The sequence below is a fragment of the Salvia miltiorrhiza genome, unplaced genomic scaffold (assembly GCF_028751815.1).
Source record: "Salvia miltiorrhiza cultivar Shanhuang (shh) unplaced genomic scaffold, IMPLAD_Smil_shh original_scaffold_350_2, whole genome shotgun sequence".
NCBI classification, from domain to species: domain Eukaryota; kingdom Viridiplantae; phylum Streptophyta; class Magnoliopsida; order Lamiales; family Lamiaceae; genus Salvia; species Salvia miltiorrhiza.
Window position 1 is genome coordinate 440,345 of NW_026651531.1, and position 19,503 is coordinate 459,847.

General features: G+C 37.7%; 2 protein-coding genes across 2 annotated transcripts; both read right to left on the reverse strand.

Moving 5' to 3' along the window:
- Window positions 1-6,485: 6,485 nt before the first annotated feature.
- LOC131004182 (uncharacterized) lies at window positions 6,486-7,385 on the reverse strand. The gene has a single exon (XM_057930807.1). It carries the CDS (start codon window positions 7,053-7,055, stop codon window positions 6,594-6,596), a length of 462 nt encoding a protein of 153 aa, XP_057786790.1. The 5' UTR covers window positions 7,056-7,385; the 3' UTR covers window positions 6,486-6,593.
- Window positions 7,386-17,108: 9,723 nt separating this feature from the next.
- Window positions 17,109-17,708, reverse strand: LOC131004169 (uncharacterized). The gene is made up of 2 exons (XM_057930793.1): window positions 17,427-17,708; window positions 17,109-17,322 (listed from the first exon to the last, which is right to left on the reverse strand). Exons 1-2 carry the CDS (start codon window positions 17,668-17,670, stop codon window positions 17,291-17,293), a joined length of 276 nt encoding a protein of 91 aa, XP_057786776.1. The 5' UTR covers window positions 17,671-17,708; the 3' UTR covers window positions 17,109-17,290.
- Between the last annotated feature and the right edge of the window lie 1,795 nt (window positions 17,709-19,503).

Consider the following 19,503-nt stretch of genomic DNA (forward strand, 5'->3'; position numbering starts at 1 on the left):
TAAGGAACCCAGGAGCCACAAGGCGTCAAAACACATAGAGAGAAAGTACCACATCATACGAGAAATCGTAAACAGATGAGATGTGCTAGTAGAAAAGATTGATACATTGGAGAACCTAGCTGATCCTTTCACGAAAAGCTTACCGCAAAAGACCTATGAGAAGCATGCTCGAGGGATGGGATTGCGGTTGATGCCACCCACTTAGAGAAAAACTTTCAGTATAAGTGGGAGAGATGAAGTGAAGTTTTTGTAATAGCTAGTATTTAGACACATTGTATACTAAAAGTTTTGCTTTAGTATAAGTGGGAGATTGTTGGATTTGTATACTGAAAGCAAGAACTTTATGCTTGTATACAATGATTCCTGTTATTCACTATTCTTATCTCCTATCTGTTTGGTGTTCATGATTGCATATGTATGTTCTTTATCTCTGTATAAGTAGATTATATGGTGTGTTGTAGATCACAGAAGACCATATAATTGGAATAACCTTAAGAGATATAATATGATCACAGCCGAAATAACTCTAGGACAAGTTATTGGTTTAGGCTGCAGTATTGATGGAAGTAGTTTGTCTTGGCTACTTGTCTATACTGGTACGTCATTACGTATTGATAGGACCACAGTTTGAGATGTATTCTTCTATCTGACTCAAGTGAAGAATCAAGATCTCGGTGACTCATAAATCTTAATACTAATAAGTATTCAGATATATATGTTAACTCGTATATCACTTTGACTTACTATGGGTGAAAGTTATATACTAACTCGAGTACTCTGTATCTTGGGTGATAGCGGTTAATATATGATATTTGATTATCTGTATTAGTACCCGTATCCGGTATAGGATAATGACATCCCCTTAAGGAGCTCAATAAGGTTTATTACGCTAAACCCTGCAGGTTGATTAAGTTCAGGCGTAATAATAAAGTTTGAGTGGTACTGCTTAAGGAATTATTAAGAGATTAATTAATTTAAGCTGTCAGAGCTCTAATTAATTAATGGATGTCGGATATTTTAAATACGAAGATTTAATAAGTCTAAATACAAGCCCCGACTCATCACCGGCAATAAAGGGGTAAGTCAGTATCGGTTCTCTAGTGGAATGAACTGATATTTATAAATTAATTATGGTCTGGGCTGACCATGGATAAATTAATTTATTTGAGGCCCATCTTTATTCCTTGTATCTGGTCCCTGGGCTGGCCCAATGTCTCCAAGCCCTAGAAGACAGTAAAATCGGCCCTCTCACCAAAAGTGGCGCCTCCTCCTTCTTTGTGTATTATTAAATACAGCTGTCAGCTCTCAGGAAAATACACTGATAAAAATTAGGGTTTTGAGAGCAGAGGGAGGCGCAGGAACGTGATTGGCTTTCTGTCTTGGGAGTTCTCATAGTTCGTTGTCCATCCAACGTTGGGAATTGAGCGGGATACAGTCGAGAAGATCAGAGCTGGAGTCTGAATCATTCGACGCGATCATCAATCATCTGTGCATCCAATTCTCAAGTAAGTATTTCCTAACACCTATGTGCAGCTGTTAAATTCATAGGAGCATGTTAGGAATTAATCGTTGTATGATGAATTAATAATAATCCAAGAAACGATCATCGGGCAATCGAGTATTAATTCAATTTAATATTCCTTCACTTTGCTCTCTCCCTCTCTCTCTCTTCTTGCGCGCACACACGCGCAGAACACCACCGGCGCCGCCCCCTTCTTCCACTCTGAAGGCTCCGCCGCCAACCTCGTCGACGGCGCGGGTTTGCTCTGGTTTGGGGCTAGGGATTTTTCGCCGAATTGGGCGCCGCGGCTGAAAATCGAAGCTTGGGTCCTCTTCTCCTTCTTCACTGATTCGCATCTCCTCCGCCGTGACCCCATGGCCGCCGCCCCTCTGTCGCCAACTAGAGAAGTAACGCGATTTGGTTGTGGGCAACGACGACGACAGTAGTGTTGGGCTGAAAATCGAAGCCTGGGTCCTCTTCTCCCTCTTCACAGCGCCGCCTTTCTCCCTCCTCTAATTTGGTTTTGAGGAAATTGGGGTTGATTTGTTTTTGATTTTTTGGGGTTGATTTGGTGACAAAGCATAGGCAGAAAATTTGGGGCGATTGTCGCCATCGCCGGCGTCGCGGTCACCGGCGCTGGTGTCGCTGTCGGTCGGAGAAGTGGAGAAGAAGACACATATTTAGGTTCAAGAAAGACTTAATTAATAATTTAATTAAATTTCACAAAATACATTAAATTGTAGGGACCACACTTAATCTCCACTAATTATCTCTTTCTTAATCTCCGTGCCGAAAAGAATGTGGCCAACAATATTAGGACGGAGGGAGTATGTGGAAACAAAACTAGGATTATTTTTAGGAGAATCATAAAATTAGTGGAAACAAAAAAATAAAAATAATTTACGAAAAAAATAAATAATTTAATCATCATTAAAAATAAATAATATTAATTTCAAAAAAAAATAGCTGAAAACAAATATAGGATTATTTTATCAAGAAACCCCAAATTATTGGTACAAATAAATAATAATATTTTGAAACAAATAATTAAAAGAATTCCGAATAAAAAAAACATATAAACTTCGAATTATAAGATTTATATAATTTTCAAAAATAAAAAACCAAAAAATAAGGAACCAAAAAAATTATAAATAAAGAAACTTAAGAATAAAAAATCCAGAAATTATAAAACATAAAAAACAAAACAATAAAATAGTAGTATTATTTAATAAGGGATAAATCAGTAAATAACCAATTCACTAAAAAACCGGCCCACTCTGGCTAAATGCAAAAACTCCGGTTTTGACCGAGTGTCTTGGACACTCGGTGTCGATTTAGCATTTCCCGATATATAATTGATGCTGATTTTGCTACACACCAATCAATAGTCATTAGACTCATTACAGGAATCAGTTGGTCACATAAAAGCACACAACCAACTTATGACAACATTAAATTAAATCACCCTTTTCTTATCTATTAAAAAATCTTCAAATGGAAAAAAAGGAAACAAAGAATCCTAGTAGGTTTCGCGGCAGATTGTAAATAAATCGGTAAAATATAAATAAATTTGAACAAATATATATTACTTCCGTCCCACTTCATTTTCATTTGGCCTAATATTTTTTGATAAGATAATTTAAGAAGACGAGATTACAATATAAAATATTGAAATTATCACGTATAGCTTTTTTTGTTAAAAACATAAGTTTTATAGCCCTAGTTTATAATAAATAAGTGGGAGAAGTAACAAATAATCCCCTATCATACAATCGCCTAATACGTTTATCTTCCTATCTTTTGATTTTGGGCTATTAGCCCCTTAACATATCATAAAGAGTGCAAAATGCCCCTTACTCTTAACGGACATTTAACACCGTTAAGTATTTTTCATTTTTTTAATTTCTTACTAATATTTTTTTACTATAAGCATATAATTTTTTTTGAATTTAAATTTAAATGTTTGTAATATTTTTTAAATAAAATCATTTTTGAATACACATACACTTTCACTGCGTTCTTAATTAATACAAGGTTATCTTTGTCTATCGAATTATTTCTACTTCCATATATCGTGTATGCTTTTGGGTTTTTAATTAATACAAGGTTATCTTTGTTATGTTTTATTTTTATATACTATATATTAATTGGTACAATTTATTTTTTTTGTTTATAATATATATGTATATTAAATCTCATCTAATTTTAATTGTTAAAAGAAAGCAGTGAAAGTGTGTGTATTCAAAAATGATTTTATTTAAAAAAATATTACAAACATTTAAATTTAAATTCAAAAAAAAATTATATGCTTACAGTAAGAAATATTAGTAAGAAATAAAAAAAATAAAAAATACTTAACGTTGTTAAGTGTCCGTTAAGAGCAGGGGCATTTAGCACTCTTTATGACATGTTGAGGGGTTAACAGCCCAAAATCAAAAGATAGGGCTATTTGCTACTTTTCCCTAGATAAGTTATATAGCTATTTTAGACTTAAAAGACTATAACACACTTTAACTTTTTTGTATTTTTATTTATTATTTTACATTATATTTTTATTTTATATATTTTTTAATATTTTCTTCTAATACACATTCTCTTCTCTACATCAAAACTGCCTCCGACGGATCGCCGCCGTTATACTCGATGGAACCATTGAGTAATGAAAAAAAATGAAAACACCATCGAGTAATCGAAGTACTCGATAGTGTACACAATGACACCATCGTGTACACCATCGAGTACTAAATGCTACCATCGAGTAAAATAAAATACAAAAATGTCAAAGAGTATTGTAGTCTTTTAAACTTAAAATGACCATCTAAATTATCTATTAGTACAAAATAGGGCTATAAAACTTATATTTTTATGAAAGAGAGTTATAATAAAATTTTCCTCAAATAAAAATAGAAGTGATCTTGGGTACACTCAGGTGTACTGTACACCCGGGTTGACCCGTACCCAAATCTTGATCCACATTCTGATCCAAACCTGCATTCTGACTCAAATCGTGTAAATGATACTATTTAGTTATACAAATGACACTGCTTGTTATACAAATGACACTGCGTATAAATAACACTATAACACTGTAAATGACACTGTGTATAATTGAGAGACTATTCAGAAATATAAATGACACTTCCTGTAATTGACACCATAAGATTGTAAATGACACTATAATATTTTAAATAAAACTATAAGATTGAAAATGACATTATAATATTTTGAAATGTTACAGTGTCATTTATGTAATTGAATAGTGTTAATTACAAGCAGTGTCATTTATATAACTGAATAGTGTTATTTACACGATTTGGGTCATGATGCAGATTTAGATTAGCATGCAGGTCAGTATCTGGGTACGGGTCAACCCGGATGTACAGTATACCCAAGTGTACAGAAATTTTTGTGATAAATATATATGAATTCATTTCTAATATAATTTAAAATGATTACTTAGAAAAAGCAAATCAAATTAAGTGAGATAATCTCAATAAAATAAAAATCAAATTAAATGTGAGAAGAATAATTTCTTTCTAAGAATAAAAAATATTTTGAGATCTGCGCTTTAAGCTAGATTTTGCAAAAATTAAACATTCCCCCTTTTTTTTTGGAATAATTAGCTGTAAATCAATAAATTATTTAGAAAATACACAAATTGACATCACAATGAAATCTTTAGACGTGGATTAGAATTTTTAAAATTTGGAGCTAGCATTTCAAAATTTCGATGCCCCATTAATTTTAATTTAATTGAAATGCTACTTTTACAAAGAAAAAAAAAAGAAATAACTAAAACTCGTGCATTTCACTAATAATGTAGGCTAATTCATTTTTTTTGGTTTCGAAACTTGACCGGACATATAATGATTTGGATCGACTAACAAGATTAGATGACCATTTTAATTTGATGTGGATATCCAGTCATTGCATAATACATTAATAAATGCATACACTCAATTTCTTCAAAAGACGAGGGGGAAAAATCGCAGCTGCTATTCATACTTGAAAACAAAACAAAAAAAAATACTCTCTCCGTCCCCAAAATAAGTTCCTCTTTGGGGACGGCACGAGTTTTAAGGAAAATGGTAAAGTGTATTGATAGTGGAAAAAAATATGTTATAATTAGTATTGGGAGTGGTGAAAAGGTGAAAAAGTGTTATAATTAGTATTGGGAGTGGTGAAAAAGTGAAAAGTAAGAATAAATAAAGTATTATTAGTGGTGGGGTAGTTGTCCCAAAATAGAAAGAAAGAAAGAGAAATTTATTTGGGGGACGTCCCTAAATGGAAAAAGAGGAACTTATTTCAGGGACGGATTACTCCCTCCGTCCACTAATTCAAGGTCTTATTTCCTTTTTGGGACGTCCACCAACTCAAGGCCTATCCATTTTTAGTAAGTTTTTATTTATATTTAATTGGTGGGTCCCAAAACAATACACTTTTTCTCTACTCAATTAATAAACAATACATTAATTGTGGATTCCTTTCTCCACTCAACTAATAAAAATGCACTTTTTCTCAAAACCCGTGTTTTGCTCCTTAGGTCATGAATTAGTGGACGGATGAAATAACAATAATTCTCTATTTTCCTTCTCGGTGACTTGAACCTTCGATTTATTAATTGAAGAGGAAACATTTTACCAATTGAATTGAGCTTCGTTGTCCTATCTACTATTCATACTTCATTACGTGTAAATTCGAAATCGTACTTGCATACTTCTACGTGACTACATCTATAAGTTTAAGTTACAGATTTAATCAGTAAATTAGAGTTAATTACACAAAAATAATAATTAAAATTTGAGATAAATTCACATTTCCCTTATTCTGTCCCTACATTTTAATCCAAGAGATAAGGTGCACTTGTCTTTACCTACGAACAGAACAAACAGATAATACTGGAATTATTCAATGTAGATTCCGTTTGTCGTCAGAAAATAAATTAGAAAAATAACACAAAAAATGTTACAAGACAGAGAGAAGATTAACTGAACTTGAGATTTTTATTGATCTGAAGTTAAACGGAATCGAAATATAAACACCACTGCTTACGGAAATTTTCACTGAGTATAAAATGTAAAAAAAAAAAAAATTACCTTCGGCAGGTAATTTCGGAGCCAATCCACGCTGCGTCGCGGGGCACCAATTGACCCTGCGCCATTACAATCGATTTGTAGATCTCAACAATCATCCTCTCATCGTACTCCTTGGTCGGCCGCATGCCGAATCCGGTCACTCCGTCACCGCCGAATCCGCCGCCGAAACCGCTGCCTATCATCCTCGTGTTTGCGATCTTCATCATCATGCCGACGTAGGCGTCTCGCAGCCCGAGCAGCAGCTTCTTCGGCGAGAACCGGAGCTTCAGCTTCAGCCGCGGCGTCAGCTTGATCCGCCACGACCGCCGCCGCGGCGCCGCGGCGCTGCCGTCTGCGGCGGAGCCTAGCTCGACGACTCGCGTCTTCCTCTTCCGGCCGGCGGCGTCGATCCGCTCGTAGCCCTTGCGGCGCCAGTATCCTCTGATTCCTTTGTAGACGGTGGTGGAAACTCCTTCCATTGATTTAATTGGATGGAGTTTTGGTAAATCTGTAGATTCTAGTGGGGGAAAATGGAAGTGGTGGTGAGAAAGAGAGAGAGAAATGGAGTGCTGGAAATCATGTTGGGGTAGAAATACAGAAACAGGTGAAGGTGGGGTGGGGTGGGGTGGGTGGGGTGAGTTTGGGGAGTGATGAATGAATAAATTAATAGGGGAAGGAGGGAAAGTGGTGAGTAATAAATGCGCATTGCTGCATTAAGTTTTTTGCTCCTTTTTCAATTTGGTTGGGAGCGAAATTTAGTGGGAAACAAATGCGTGAGGAGAAACTACCTCCTGATCTGATCCATATTAATGCCACACGTATATATTTATCATTTTTTATTAAATGCTATGCCTCATGAACTATGTATATAATTTAATACTATCATAAGGTATATTTATTGATATATGTGTTAGTCATCATTTGTGGCTTCAGCTGAGATTTTCTTCCCCCCAAAAAAAAAGTTTTAGTCACCTCAAAGCATCCATAGTGCGAGTTAATATTGACCCTTAAAAGTGATTCCCACCATTTTTCAGCCAACACTCTACGTTGAAGAGTCAACTCTTTGATTCTTAAAATTTAAATGTTATTTTTAATTAATATTAACGTTAAATTTAACAACTTCAAATTATATTAATCAAAAAACACAATTATTTAAAAAACATTATTGTATAATATTTTTTTAATCCTTATTTTAAATGTATTTGTAAATTAAATATTGATGTTATATTTAGTTGTTATTAGATTGAATCTCATACTCCCTCCGTCCATCAAATATTGTCATAATTACCCATTTTTCCTTGTCCACAAAGTAATGCCCTACTCTACTTTTTGTACCACTACACCCTTTTTTCTTTCATTTATTTACCATCAATTGCCACTAATGGACCCACCATACAACAACTTATTTCATTTTTATATTCTACTTTATTACACTTTATTACTAATGAACCAACCACACAACACCTTTAACACTTTAGTCAACTACCTTTATCACTTTAGTTAACTACCCTTATATTTCATTCACAATCATTTTATCAGCTTTCTTAAAACCTGTGCCGAATAGTAAATGGGGCAATACTTTGTGGACGGAGGGAGTATTAAAAAATGAAAGATTCTCTCCAATAAAGTGATGCATTGGATATACAACCTTTAAATTGATTATTGGGGTGTGAACTTTGGGATGCATTTGAAGGAGATAGGAGATGTGTTGTGGACACCTTGACAAGGTGAACATACATGTGAGAGAAAAATTTACTTGTTTTATTTTTTTTGTTTTCTTTCCTTTTTTCTTTTTTGTTTTCTTTTTTTATTACTCTTTCATTTTTCTTTTATATTCATTCTTTCTTTTTAAATTTTTTTTGTTGTTGTCATTTTATCATATTTAATTTTTTAATTTTAAATTTACTTTTGTGTTGATGGTTTATTTTAAATAATAAAAAAATATTATTATTTGCTTATGATATTATATAAAATTTATAAAAAAAATAATATATTTTTAATCTTAATTAAAAATATCTATCACATTAATTTATATAAATTATGTTGGGAAATAAAAGAAATATCATCTCCTTAATTTTGATGATCCCAAAACCCTTAGATTTTCTTTCTAAACTAGAATTCTTTTGAACTCAAGTGTTAGAGTTCATTTTCCCTAGATTAGACTGGAGAGGTAAAGAGTGAAGATCGAAGGACTAAAAGACCGAAGACCGAAGGACTGAAGGATTAAAAACTGAAGTCCGAATTTACTGAAGACTCAAGTCCAATTGGAGTAAAAGCTGAATTAAATGAAGGACTCGTACTAAAGTACAAGTGTTAGGGAAACACTTATATACATCTCATCAGTCGAAGCATTTACTGAAACTAAAGTTAAGTTTCATACGAAAACCTCAAACCGATAGTGCAGATACGGACTGATACTGAAGTTTATGTTCTAACGACGGCCACGTGGAAAGTAAACTGCTGACTACTAGTACAAGCCGCATTTAATGCAGAAGATGAAGCTTTTAATGCGGAGATATGGCAAATTGTCCTTCAACATGCTGAGTTTTCCTTTTTGTGTTACTTTGTTCTGTAGCACCATCTCCTAGTCCTACAAAGACCATACCTCTTTCAGCCTAAGGAGATGAGAAGACTGAGCACCTGAGCAAGATTTTAAATATGAGTCAAACGACAGAAAATGTAGAAGGACCTCCTGAAGGGTTGTATACTGAAAGCAAGACTTTATGCTTGTATACATTGATTCCTTAGTTCACTATAATTCTTCTATCTGAAATATTGTTATTGCATAATCCTATTATAGTTCAATTTATCTCATACTATAGATCATATGGTGTGTTGTAGATCACAGAAGATCATATAATTGGAAAAAGTTGAGATATAAATTGAGTTCACAATCGAGGCAACTATGGACGAGTTGCTTGTTTAGATTGTAGCATAAATGGATAAATAGTTTATCTTGGCTATTTATTTATGCTAGTACCTTCGTGTATTGAACATGATCATAGTGAAATGAATTCTTATATTCTGACTAATTAAGAATCAAGATCTCGACGACTTAAATAGTCTTAACCTGAGTTGAATTAATAGGTGAGAATAATATATTGGCTATATTGCTTTGATTTATCATGGGTGAGAGTTATCTTGAAGCTCAATATACTCGATACTTTGGGTGATAGCAATTATTATTTGACATGCGATTATATTGCAGTAAGGATCCGTGTCCTGCTAATAACAAGATGATAATATCCTCTCGAGGAACTTAATAAGTTTATCGTATTAAATCCTGCAGGTGGAATTAGTTCTGATACGATAATAAGTTTAAGTGGTAGCACTCGAAATGTCGTTTATAATTAAACGACTGATTAATCAATTAATTAATCGTCAGAGAAATTAATTAATTAATGGATATTAGATATCTTAAACACGGGGATTAATTAAGTCTAATGCTAGCCCCGACTCACCTAAAGAATAAAGAGGTAATTCAGTATTAATTTTCTAGTGGAATAAATTAATACTTGTGTCTCGATTTTATTTTGGGCTGAATAAGAAAATCGAGCACTGGGAGGCCAAACTTTATTCAAGCTAGTAGATCCCCGCTTGGCCCAATAAAGGCTTCACTCCATATGGGGTGTCCGTCCATCTTTTTCTCACTTAAGTCTTTGGGCATTGTCTTAGTTTAATTAAATGATGGGCTTATTATTTAGAGTTTTAATACCCAATATAAATAATAGGTACAACCATAATTCTAATTACTGGTGACATTACGTGAGACAAAAAAGAGAGAAATCTGTGAGAGCACAGAAAGTGAGAAGCGGCGCGAATCCCCAAGAAAAATAGAGGACTTGAAGATCGTTGCCATCCAACGTTAAGTCCTGCCGTGGGAACAAGTTGAAAGATCAACACTGGAGTCTCTAATCGTCGGATTTGCAAGTAAGACTCGTTCCCTTGTAATAGGCACGAATGGTTTTTGTATGTATTCGTTTGGTATCCGAAATTGGTCACGGGCACGTGAATCATATGTCACAATATGGTTCCTTCACCTCCTCCAACGGATCTATTCTCCAGATGCTGCCTTTAAAGTAGAGCTCAAGGTTCAACCTCATTCTTCACCGATTCAAACGCATACGTTGAAGCTCTGCCAAAATTTAGACTCAGCATCTACATTGCAAAAAGCTTGAATCGAATAAGAGAATAACCCTTGTTGTAATTATCAGTCTACCTGATATACCAACATTCTCTTATTGTGTCTAGGCAAATACCCTTAGCATCCTTAGCCTAGAAATTAATTACTTGAGAGCCCGTTCTCAGTAATCTTGTTAGAGATTCGAACCCTTTTTCTAAAGAGCGAAAAGAGAGTTTGAGAGAGAGAGTTCGAGACAAGTGTTTGGACTCTAGGTTGTTTAGCACCCGCAAGCTAAACAGTTTGTTGTCTTAGCATTTGAAAGCTAAGCGATAGAAGTCCAACCCAGTGTGTTGGCACTAAAACGAGTGTTTCAGTCGCAAGGTTTGCTATGCTCCTGCAAGCACAAGCTAGGTTTGTTGTGCACCTGTAAGCACGAGCCGAATCGATTGTCAGTGTGATCTACTAACCGTGGACGTAGGAAAGTATTTTTTGAACCACGTAAAAATTCTCCGTGTTGTTTATTGCTTTCAGTATTTCCTTTCATTACTTGTGCACAAACACTGTTCATACTGAAATTGATAACTTAAAGGAGAAACCCTAAAACTGATAATTTAATTCACTAAAGGCCATTTCTTAAAATCGTTTATGCTCCAAGTGTTATAAGTCTAACTAATAAATCTTAGGATAATTAGTAAGATTTCTAACACTTCTCTGATTTTGAAAAACTGATAAGACTAACCCTTTGTTTGAATTTCAGTTTATTGACCAGTTTCATAAACTGAAGTTATCCTACTGGTTCATCATCAGTATCAGTCTTAACCCCTTTATAAACTGATCTTACTTTTCACTGATCAATTCATCTCAGTTTACTTTCATCAGTATCAGTCTTGATACTGACTTCAATTTTTGAAAAGCCATAAAAATAGCCTGCTGGTGTATTCTCCCCCATACACCAGTTCAATAGCACCCCGGGACCCAACAATTGGTATCAGAGCAGAATATCTAGAACAAGATGTTTTGACCTGGTTCTACTGAACTAGATCCTATTCAAAAGTTTTAAGTTTTCTACGTGCTACATGTGAAGGAATATTAAATTGAATTAATACTCGATTGCCCGATGATCGTTTCTTGGATTATTATTAATTCATCATACAACGATTAAATCCTAACATGCTCCTATGAATTTAACAGCTGCACATAGGTGTTAGGAAAACTTACTTGAGAATCGGATGCACAAACTGTTGATGATCGCGTCGAAAGAATCTGACTCCAGCTCTGATCTTCTCGACTGTATCCCGCTCAATTCCCAACGTTGGATGGACAACGAGCTATGAAAATTCCCAAGACAGAATGGCCACACACGTTTCCTGCGCCTCCCTCTGCTCTCAAAACCCTAATTTTTATCAGTGTATTTTCCTGAGAGCTGACAGCTGTATTTTATAATACAGGAAAGAGGAGGAGGCGCCACTTTACATGTGAGGGCCGAAAATTCTGTCTTCTTGGGCTAGGAGACATTGGGCCAGCCCAAGGACCAGATACAAGGAATAAAGATGGGCCTCAAATAAATTAATTTATCCATGGTCAGCCCAGACCATAATTAATTTATGGGTTAAGGTGCATATAGGCCCCTCAAGTGAAGGCCCTTAGAGCATTTCAGTCCTCTTACTAACTGTGTGTGCAGATTGGCCCTCGAACTCAAAAAAATGGTGCAGATCGCCCCCTCTGACTTAACACCGTTATGGGCCGTTAGTCAGAGGGGGCGATCTGCACCGTTTTTTTGGAGTTCTGGGGCTAATCTGCACCTTTTTCCCTTTTTGGAGTTCAGGAGCTAATCTGCACACCGTTCATTAAAAAAAAATCACATCTCATCTTCTCCGACCAACTTTTCCGGCGTCAATCGCCGTCAGATGAGGAAAATCACGAAATCAAGTTCCCAAGCCCCAAATCGAGAATTCCAAATCGGCGTCATTGCTCCCGAAAATCACATAATCGAAATGGAAACTCGAATTCTCCCTCGAACGTCACCGCCCCCAATTGCAGAATCACCCCCAATGGTGATCGTGACCCCAATCGAGATCGAGATCATGTTGGCCATGGTTTCTGATTTGAAGGCGTCCTTCTTCAACAGCACGCCGATAGTGTAGATGGCGACAGGCATCGTCGGCCTTTATCACTGGATTTGAGAGAAAGAGGCGACTCCTTATCGAGAAAAGCTAGGCGACTCCTCATCAAGAAAAGCCAGGCGGTGGGTTCACCAGATATTGTGGCGGCGATTTCCAATGGAATGGGAGAATTAGGGCTCGTCCTTGATGCTAAGCGTGTGCAGTCAAGCGAGCTCCGAGGTTTAGGGCCCAAGAGAGAAAGAAAGGGGCGGCGCCCTCCGCCGGCCTCGCCGGAGCTTGAATCAGCGACAACGACGATCAAATTTTAAGCGAGATAGATGAATTAATTAAAAAGTTAAAAGGTGCAGATTAGCCCCTGAACTCCGAAAAAACGGTGCAGATCGCCCCCTTGACTAACGGCCGATAACGGTGTTAAGTCAGAGGGGCCGATCTGCACCGTTTTATTGAGTTCGGGGGCCAATTTGCACACACAGTTAGTAAGGGGACTGAAACGCTCTAAGGGCCTCCACTTGAGGGGCCTATCTGCACTTTAACCCTTAATTTATAAATATCAGTTCATTCCACTAGAGAACGGATACTGACTTTCCCCTTTATTGCCGGTGATGAGTCGGGGCTTGTATTTAGACTTATTAAATCTCCGTATTTAAAATATCCGACATCCATTAATTAATTAGAGCTCTGACAGCTTAAATTAATTAATCTCTTAATAATTCCTTAAGCAGTACCACTCAAACTTTATTATTACGCCTGAACTTAATCAACCTGCAGGGTTTAGCGTAATAAACCTTATTGAGCTCCTTAAGGGGATGTCATTATCCTATACAGGATACGGGTACTAATACAGATAATCAAATATCATATATTAACCGCTATCACCCAAGATACAGAGTACTCGAGTTAGTATATAACTTTCACCCATAGTAAGTCAAAGTGATATACGAATTAATATATATATCTGAATACTTATTAGTATTAAGATTTATCAGTCACCGAGCTCTTGATTCTTCACTTAAGTCAGATAGAAGAATACATCTCAAACTGTGGTCCTATCAATACGTAATGACGTACCAGTATAGACAAGTAGCCAAGACAAACTACTTCCATCTATACTGCAGCCTAAACCAATAACTTGTCCTAGAGTTATTTCGGCTGTGATCATATTATATCTCTTAATGTTATTCCAATTATATGGTTTTCCGTGATCTACAACACACCATATAATCTACTTATACAGAGATAAAGAACATACATATGCAATCATGAACACAATCAGATAGGAGATAAGAATAGTGAAAACAGGAATCATTGTATACAAGCACAAAGTTCTTGCTTTCAGTATACAAATCCAACAATCTCCCACTTATACTAAAGTAAAACTTTTAGTATACAATGTGTCTAAATACTAGCTATTACAAAAACTTCACTTCATCTCTCCCACTTATACTGAAAGTTTTTCTCTAAGTGGGTGGCATCAACCGCAATCCCATCCCTCGAGCATGCTTCTCATAGGTCTTTTGCGGTAAGCTTTTCGTGAAAGGATCAGCTAGGTTCTCCAATGTATTAATTTTTTCTACTAGCACATCTCCTCTGTTTACAATTTCTCGTATGATGTGGTACTTTCTCTCTATGTGTTTTGACGCCTTGTGGCTCCTGGGTTCCTTAGAATTTGCCACTGCACCCGAGTTATCACAATAAATTATGATACTCTTAGGCAAATTAGGGACCACTCCTAGATCCAAGAGGTAGTTCCGGAACCATACAGCCTCCTTAGCAGCTACATATTCGGCTTCCATGGTAGAGTCTGCAATGCACTTCTGCTTTGCACTCCGCCATGATACGGCTCCACCTCCCAAGGTAAACACATAACCAGAGGTAGATCTCTTCTCATCCCGGTCAGCCTGGAAATCCGAACCGGTGTAACCCAAAGGAAATAGACTGTCTGACTGGTAAACTAGCCTATAATCTCGAGTCCGTTTCAGGTACTTGAGAATATGCTTTACCGCAGTCCAGTGTCCTGGTCCAGGGTTCGACTGATATCTTGCAACCATGCCAACGACATAGCAAATATCAGGTCTCGTGCATAGCATCGCATACATGAGGCTACCTACGGCGGAAGCATAGGGTATCTTCCTCATCTCCTCAACCTCACTAGGCGTCTTAGGACACATGTCCTTAGACAAAGGAATGCCATGTCTAAAAGGTAGCAAGCCTTTCTTGGCATTTTGCATGCTAAAACGAGCAATCACAGTATCAATGTAAGACGCTTGAGATAAGCTCAACATCCTTTTTCTGGCGATCACGAACGACCTTGATCCCCAGGATGTACGCTGCATCTCCTAAGTCTTTCATTTGAAACTGTTCGGATAACCATTTCTTTATGTCTGATAATAGCTCAACATTGTTGCCAATGAGGAGGATATCATCTACATAAAGTGCAAGGAAAACCACGTCACCATTGGCATCTAAACGGTACACGCAACTTTCGTTCTCACAACGAGTAAATCCATAGGATTTAATGACCTCGTCAAAACGTTTGTTCCATGACCTTGAAGCTTGCTTAAGTCCATAAATGGACTTTTTAAGCTTCCATACAAGATGCTCTTCGCCCTTCTTCACAAACCCTTCAGGTTGCTGCATGTAGATGTCCCTTCCTTCTTCAAGGAAACCGTTTAGGAAAGCGGTCTTGACATCCATTTGCCAAATCTCAAGGTTCATGTGGGCTGCTATGGCAAGGAGTATTCGGATAGACTTGAGCATGGCAACCGGCGAAAAGGTCTCATCATAATCTATACCCTGTTCCTGGGTATAGCCTTTCGCCACCAGTCTAGCTTTAAAAGCTGCGACTTCGCCATTCGAATCTCTCTTTCTCTTGTATACCCACTTACTACCTATAGCTAAGAAGCCATCTGGTAGTTCGGTCTTCTCGTATACATCCATAGCACCCATGGATTCTATTTCAGAAACCATGGCTTCGTACCAAGAATCTGCATCTTGATCTTTCATCGCTTGTCTATAGTTATCTGGGTCGACATCCTTTTGTTCATCAACAGGAAGAAGATCCGAAGATTCTCCCAAGAACATAAATCGATCGGGTTGAACTACAACCCTCCCACTACGACGAAGCGGTGGTGGTACAGCTGTGATAATGGTTCGTGCAGTGTCTTGTGGTGCATTCACTTGCACACTTGGCTGGGGTAATGGAATCGCCTGTCCATTGCCTTCGATTTCTTGAAGGACAATCTCGGACTTAGACTTGTGATTATCTTGATAATCGTGTTCCAAGAATCGTGCGTTGGTGCTAACAACCACTTTCTGATCCTTCGGATTATAAAAATAACCACCTTTCGTTTCCTTAGGGTATCCTATAAACAGCATTAGTTCGCATCTCGGCTCCAATTTCTTCGCTTCCTTGTCTAGCACGTATGCAGGACAACCCCATATCTTTATATGATTCAAGCTGGGCTTGCGCCCTGACCATAACTCAATAGGAGTTTTAGGAACCGATTTGGACGGTACCCGATTCAGCAAATAAACTGCTGTTTCCAAGGCATATCCCCAAAACGAAATAGGCAATGATGCATAGCTCATCATAGATCGTACCATTTCCATAAGAGTCCTGTTTCTTCTCTCTGCTACACCGTTCTGTTGGGGAGTACCCGGTGCTGTCAATTGGGATGTAATCCCAAAATCTGACAAGTATTGCAAAAACTCGTTCCCGAGGTATTCGCCACCGCGATAAGACCGCAATGACTTGATAGATTTACCCGTTCTCTTCTCCACCTCCGCCTTGAATTCTTTGAATTTCTCAAAGCATTCAGACTTGCGTTGAAGTAGGTAAATATACCCATATCTTGAGTAATCGTCAATGAAAGTGACGAAGTACTCATACCCTCCACGAGCTCTAGTGGACATTGGTCCACACAAGTCAGAGTGAACCAATTCTAACACATGCGAGGCCCTATTCCCCTTTGCCTTAAAAGACCTTGCCGTCATCTTTCCCTCTATACAGGATTCGCAGGTTCTAAATGGAACCGCTTGAAAGTCTTTCAAGATTCCATTTGAAACGAGCCTTTGGATCATATTTAGATTGATGTGGCCTAATCTTAGGTGCCAAGTATGTGTATATTGTTCATGAGAATAATACTTCCTCTTATTCGGATTTGGAAGGATTTGTGATGTAGATGCAACATGGACAAAGTTGTTAATTGGACATGTAATAGTATAGAGAGAGTTGTTCAAAATTCCAGAACAAATAGTCTTGTTATCTCTCATGATAGAAACACCCCTATCAAAAATAACAGAATATCCATTCAAAAACAATTTTGAAACAGAAATTATGTTCCGCCGAAACTCCGGCACATACAAAATATCTCTCAAAACTAAAATGTCATCACCAAAACATAAAGATAAATCTCCAATAGCAACAGCTGCGACCTTCGACGCATTGCCCATGGAGATGGTGATCTCATCACTTGCTAGCTCCCTTGTTGGCTTGAAGCCCTGCAAGGTGTAACAAACATGGTCAGTTGCCCCCGTATCCACTACCCACGAATGAGTAGAAAATGAAGCTAAACATGTTTCAGTTACTAAAACTTGTGACGTACCTTGTCCCTTTGCCTTGAGCACTGGACAATCTTTCTTCCAATGCCCAACCTTGCCGCATTTGAAGCACTTTCCCTTGCCCGTTGGCTTCTTCACGCCGCCGGTAGGGCCATCTGCTTTGGCTTTACCGCTCCCACTAGCCTCATGGTCATGCTTGCCCTTTGGACCTTTCCACTTCTTTTTCCCGCCTTTCGACGAAGAAGCAGATCCCTTGGCAGCAATAAGGACCTCTTTCCCACGGCCCATCACTCCCTCTGCCGCAACTAGAGCATTCAACAACTCATTAAGAGTGTAGTTGACTTTGCTCATAACGACATTGAGACGGAAGTGCTCAAAAGTTTTGGGGAGAGTATTGAGGATGATATCGACCTTGGCTTCGCCTTCGATACACCCTCCTAGCAGATGAAGCCTGTCAAACAGATTTGTCATATGCATGACATGATCGTGCACAGAACTACCATCGCTCATCCTACAAGATAAGATTTCTCTCATCAAGTTAAAGCGAGCAGACCTCTCGGACTCCCCATAAACCTCGTTGAGGTTTAACATGATGGTCGCTGCGTCATCCATGACCTGATGCTGGAGTTGCAAATTTTGCGACATAGTCATCATAATATAGCACTTGGCCATATTATTCGACTTGTGCCACCTCTTATGCGCCTCACGTTCCGCATCAGTCGACTCATCAGTTAAGGCCGTGGGACGTGGAGTGGTAAGCACAAAACTGTGCTCATCAGCGTCAAGTATGTACATAATATGGCGTTTCCATTCGGTGTAATTAGGACCGATGAGAGGATTGTTTGCTAGAATGTTAATAATCGGAGACATAGACATATCTGAAAGTAAACAAATAAACATGTAAGAACATGAAAAACATATAGTTCGTAACAATAATATTGTAACCTTTTGATAAAACAATATTAATGAAACCTCCAACGGCTCAAAGAATCCCATGTGCAAGCCACGTTGGGTGGATGTTTACACACGAACTCCTTAACCAGACTATTTACCTAGTCATTTAATTTCCATCCATGTCAACTTAACCTTTTGACAAATGAAATTAATAGTTGGCACCTTAACTAGACCATATCATCATCAAGAAGGGACTCCTTTGGGAGTTGTACATTGTACTTGATATGATATCTAAGCAATGACCACATTTTAACCTTGAAAATTAAATTCTCGAAATTAGCATACTCACTCGGACCATGCCGCTTTCAATTTAATTTCTTGGTTATCTTATTTAATTCCATTCTCCAAAGTACTTGTGAAAATTACACAAGTAAGCCACGTTGGGTGGACGTTTACTGCATAACTCCCACTACTTTAATGGTTTAAATATTTTTTTATAGAAACCTCTTCTGACAAACTTATGAAAAACAAATATGAAGTAAGCCACGTTGGGTGGACGTTTACTCATATTGCTAATCACTTTGTCTAGAGACCGCATGTGGAGGTCTAAAATAATTTTTAATTACTATAAAAATCATTAAACAGCTTAGTCTTTTTCTTTCAAAAGGTTTGTTCATGCTCAAGCACATAAACCTAAACATGCTTCTCTAGAACGCAACATGTAAATCATGCTCGCAGAATTGTAAAACATGCTTAAGAAAACGGTAAACCTACTAGCATGCTCGTCTAAGCACAATTAATAAACAAATATTAACAAGCAAAGACGTGCAAAAGCAGGTAAAGAGCATAAGGGATTAACAACCACGACATGCAAAGAACAGTAATAAAAGAATTAAAATTCTTCGTGACCCATTCGTGGAAACCCAACATCTATTCTATTACAAAATAAAATAGAAAAACAGGCCCAAAAACTAAAAACAGCCCGAAAACTTCAAGCCCGTCGTTGGAATTAGGGTTTGGGCCCCCCTAGGGCCTTTTGAGAAGCAATCGGCCACCTAGAGTTTGGAAAACCCTAGGCGCCGCCGCCTCCAGCCAGCAACAGCAGTCCACGGCAACGGCTGCCCCGCCGCCGGTCTCCTCCTCGTGCTCGGCTCCGGCAGCACCAGCCTCGGCAGCACCAGCCTCGGCAGCAGCCCGTCCCCGGCGTGGGCAAACAGCGTGCGCAGC

What these genes read in the sequence shown, in the direction of transcription:
- LOC131004182 (XM_057930807.1), bottom strand. Translation starts at nt 7,055, where the DNA reads ATGGAAGGAGTTTCCACCACCGTCTACAAAGGAATCAGAGGATACTGG.
- LOC131004169 (XM_057930793.1), bottom strand. Translation starts at nt 17,670, where the DNA reads ATGGGCCGTGGGAAAGAGGTCCTTATTGCTGCCAAGGGATCTGCTTCT. An exon ending in GCTCAAGGCAAAGGGACAAG is followed by an intron (nt 17,323 to 17,426) that starts GTACGTCACAAG and finishes TACACCTTGCAG; the next exon opens with GGCTTCAAGCCAACAAGGGA.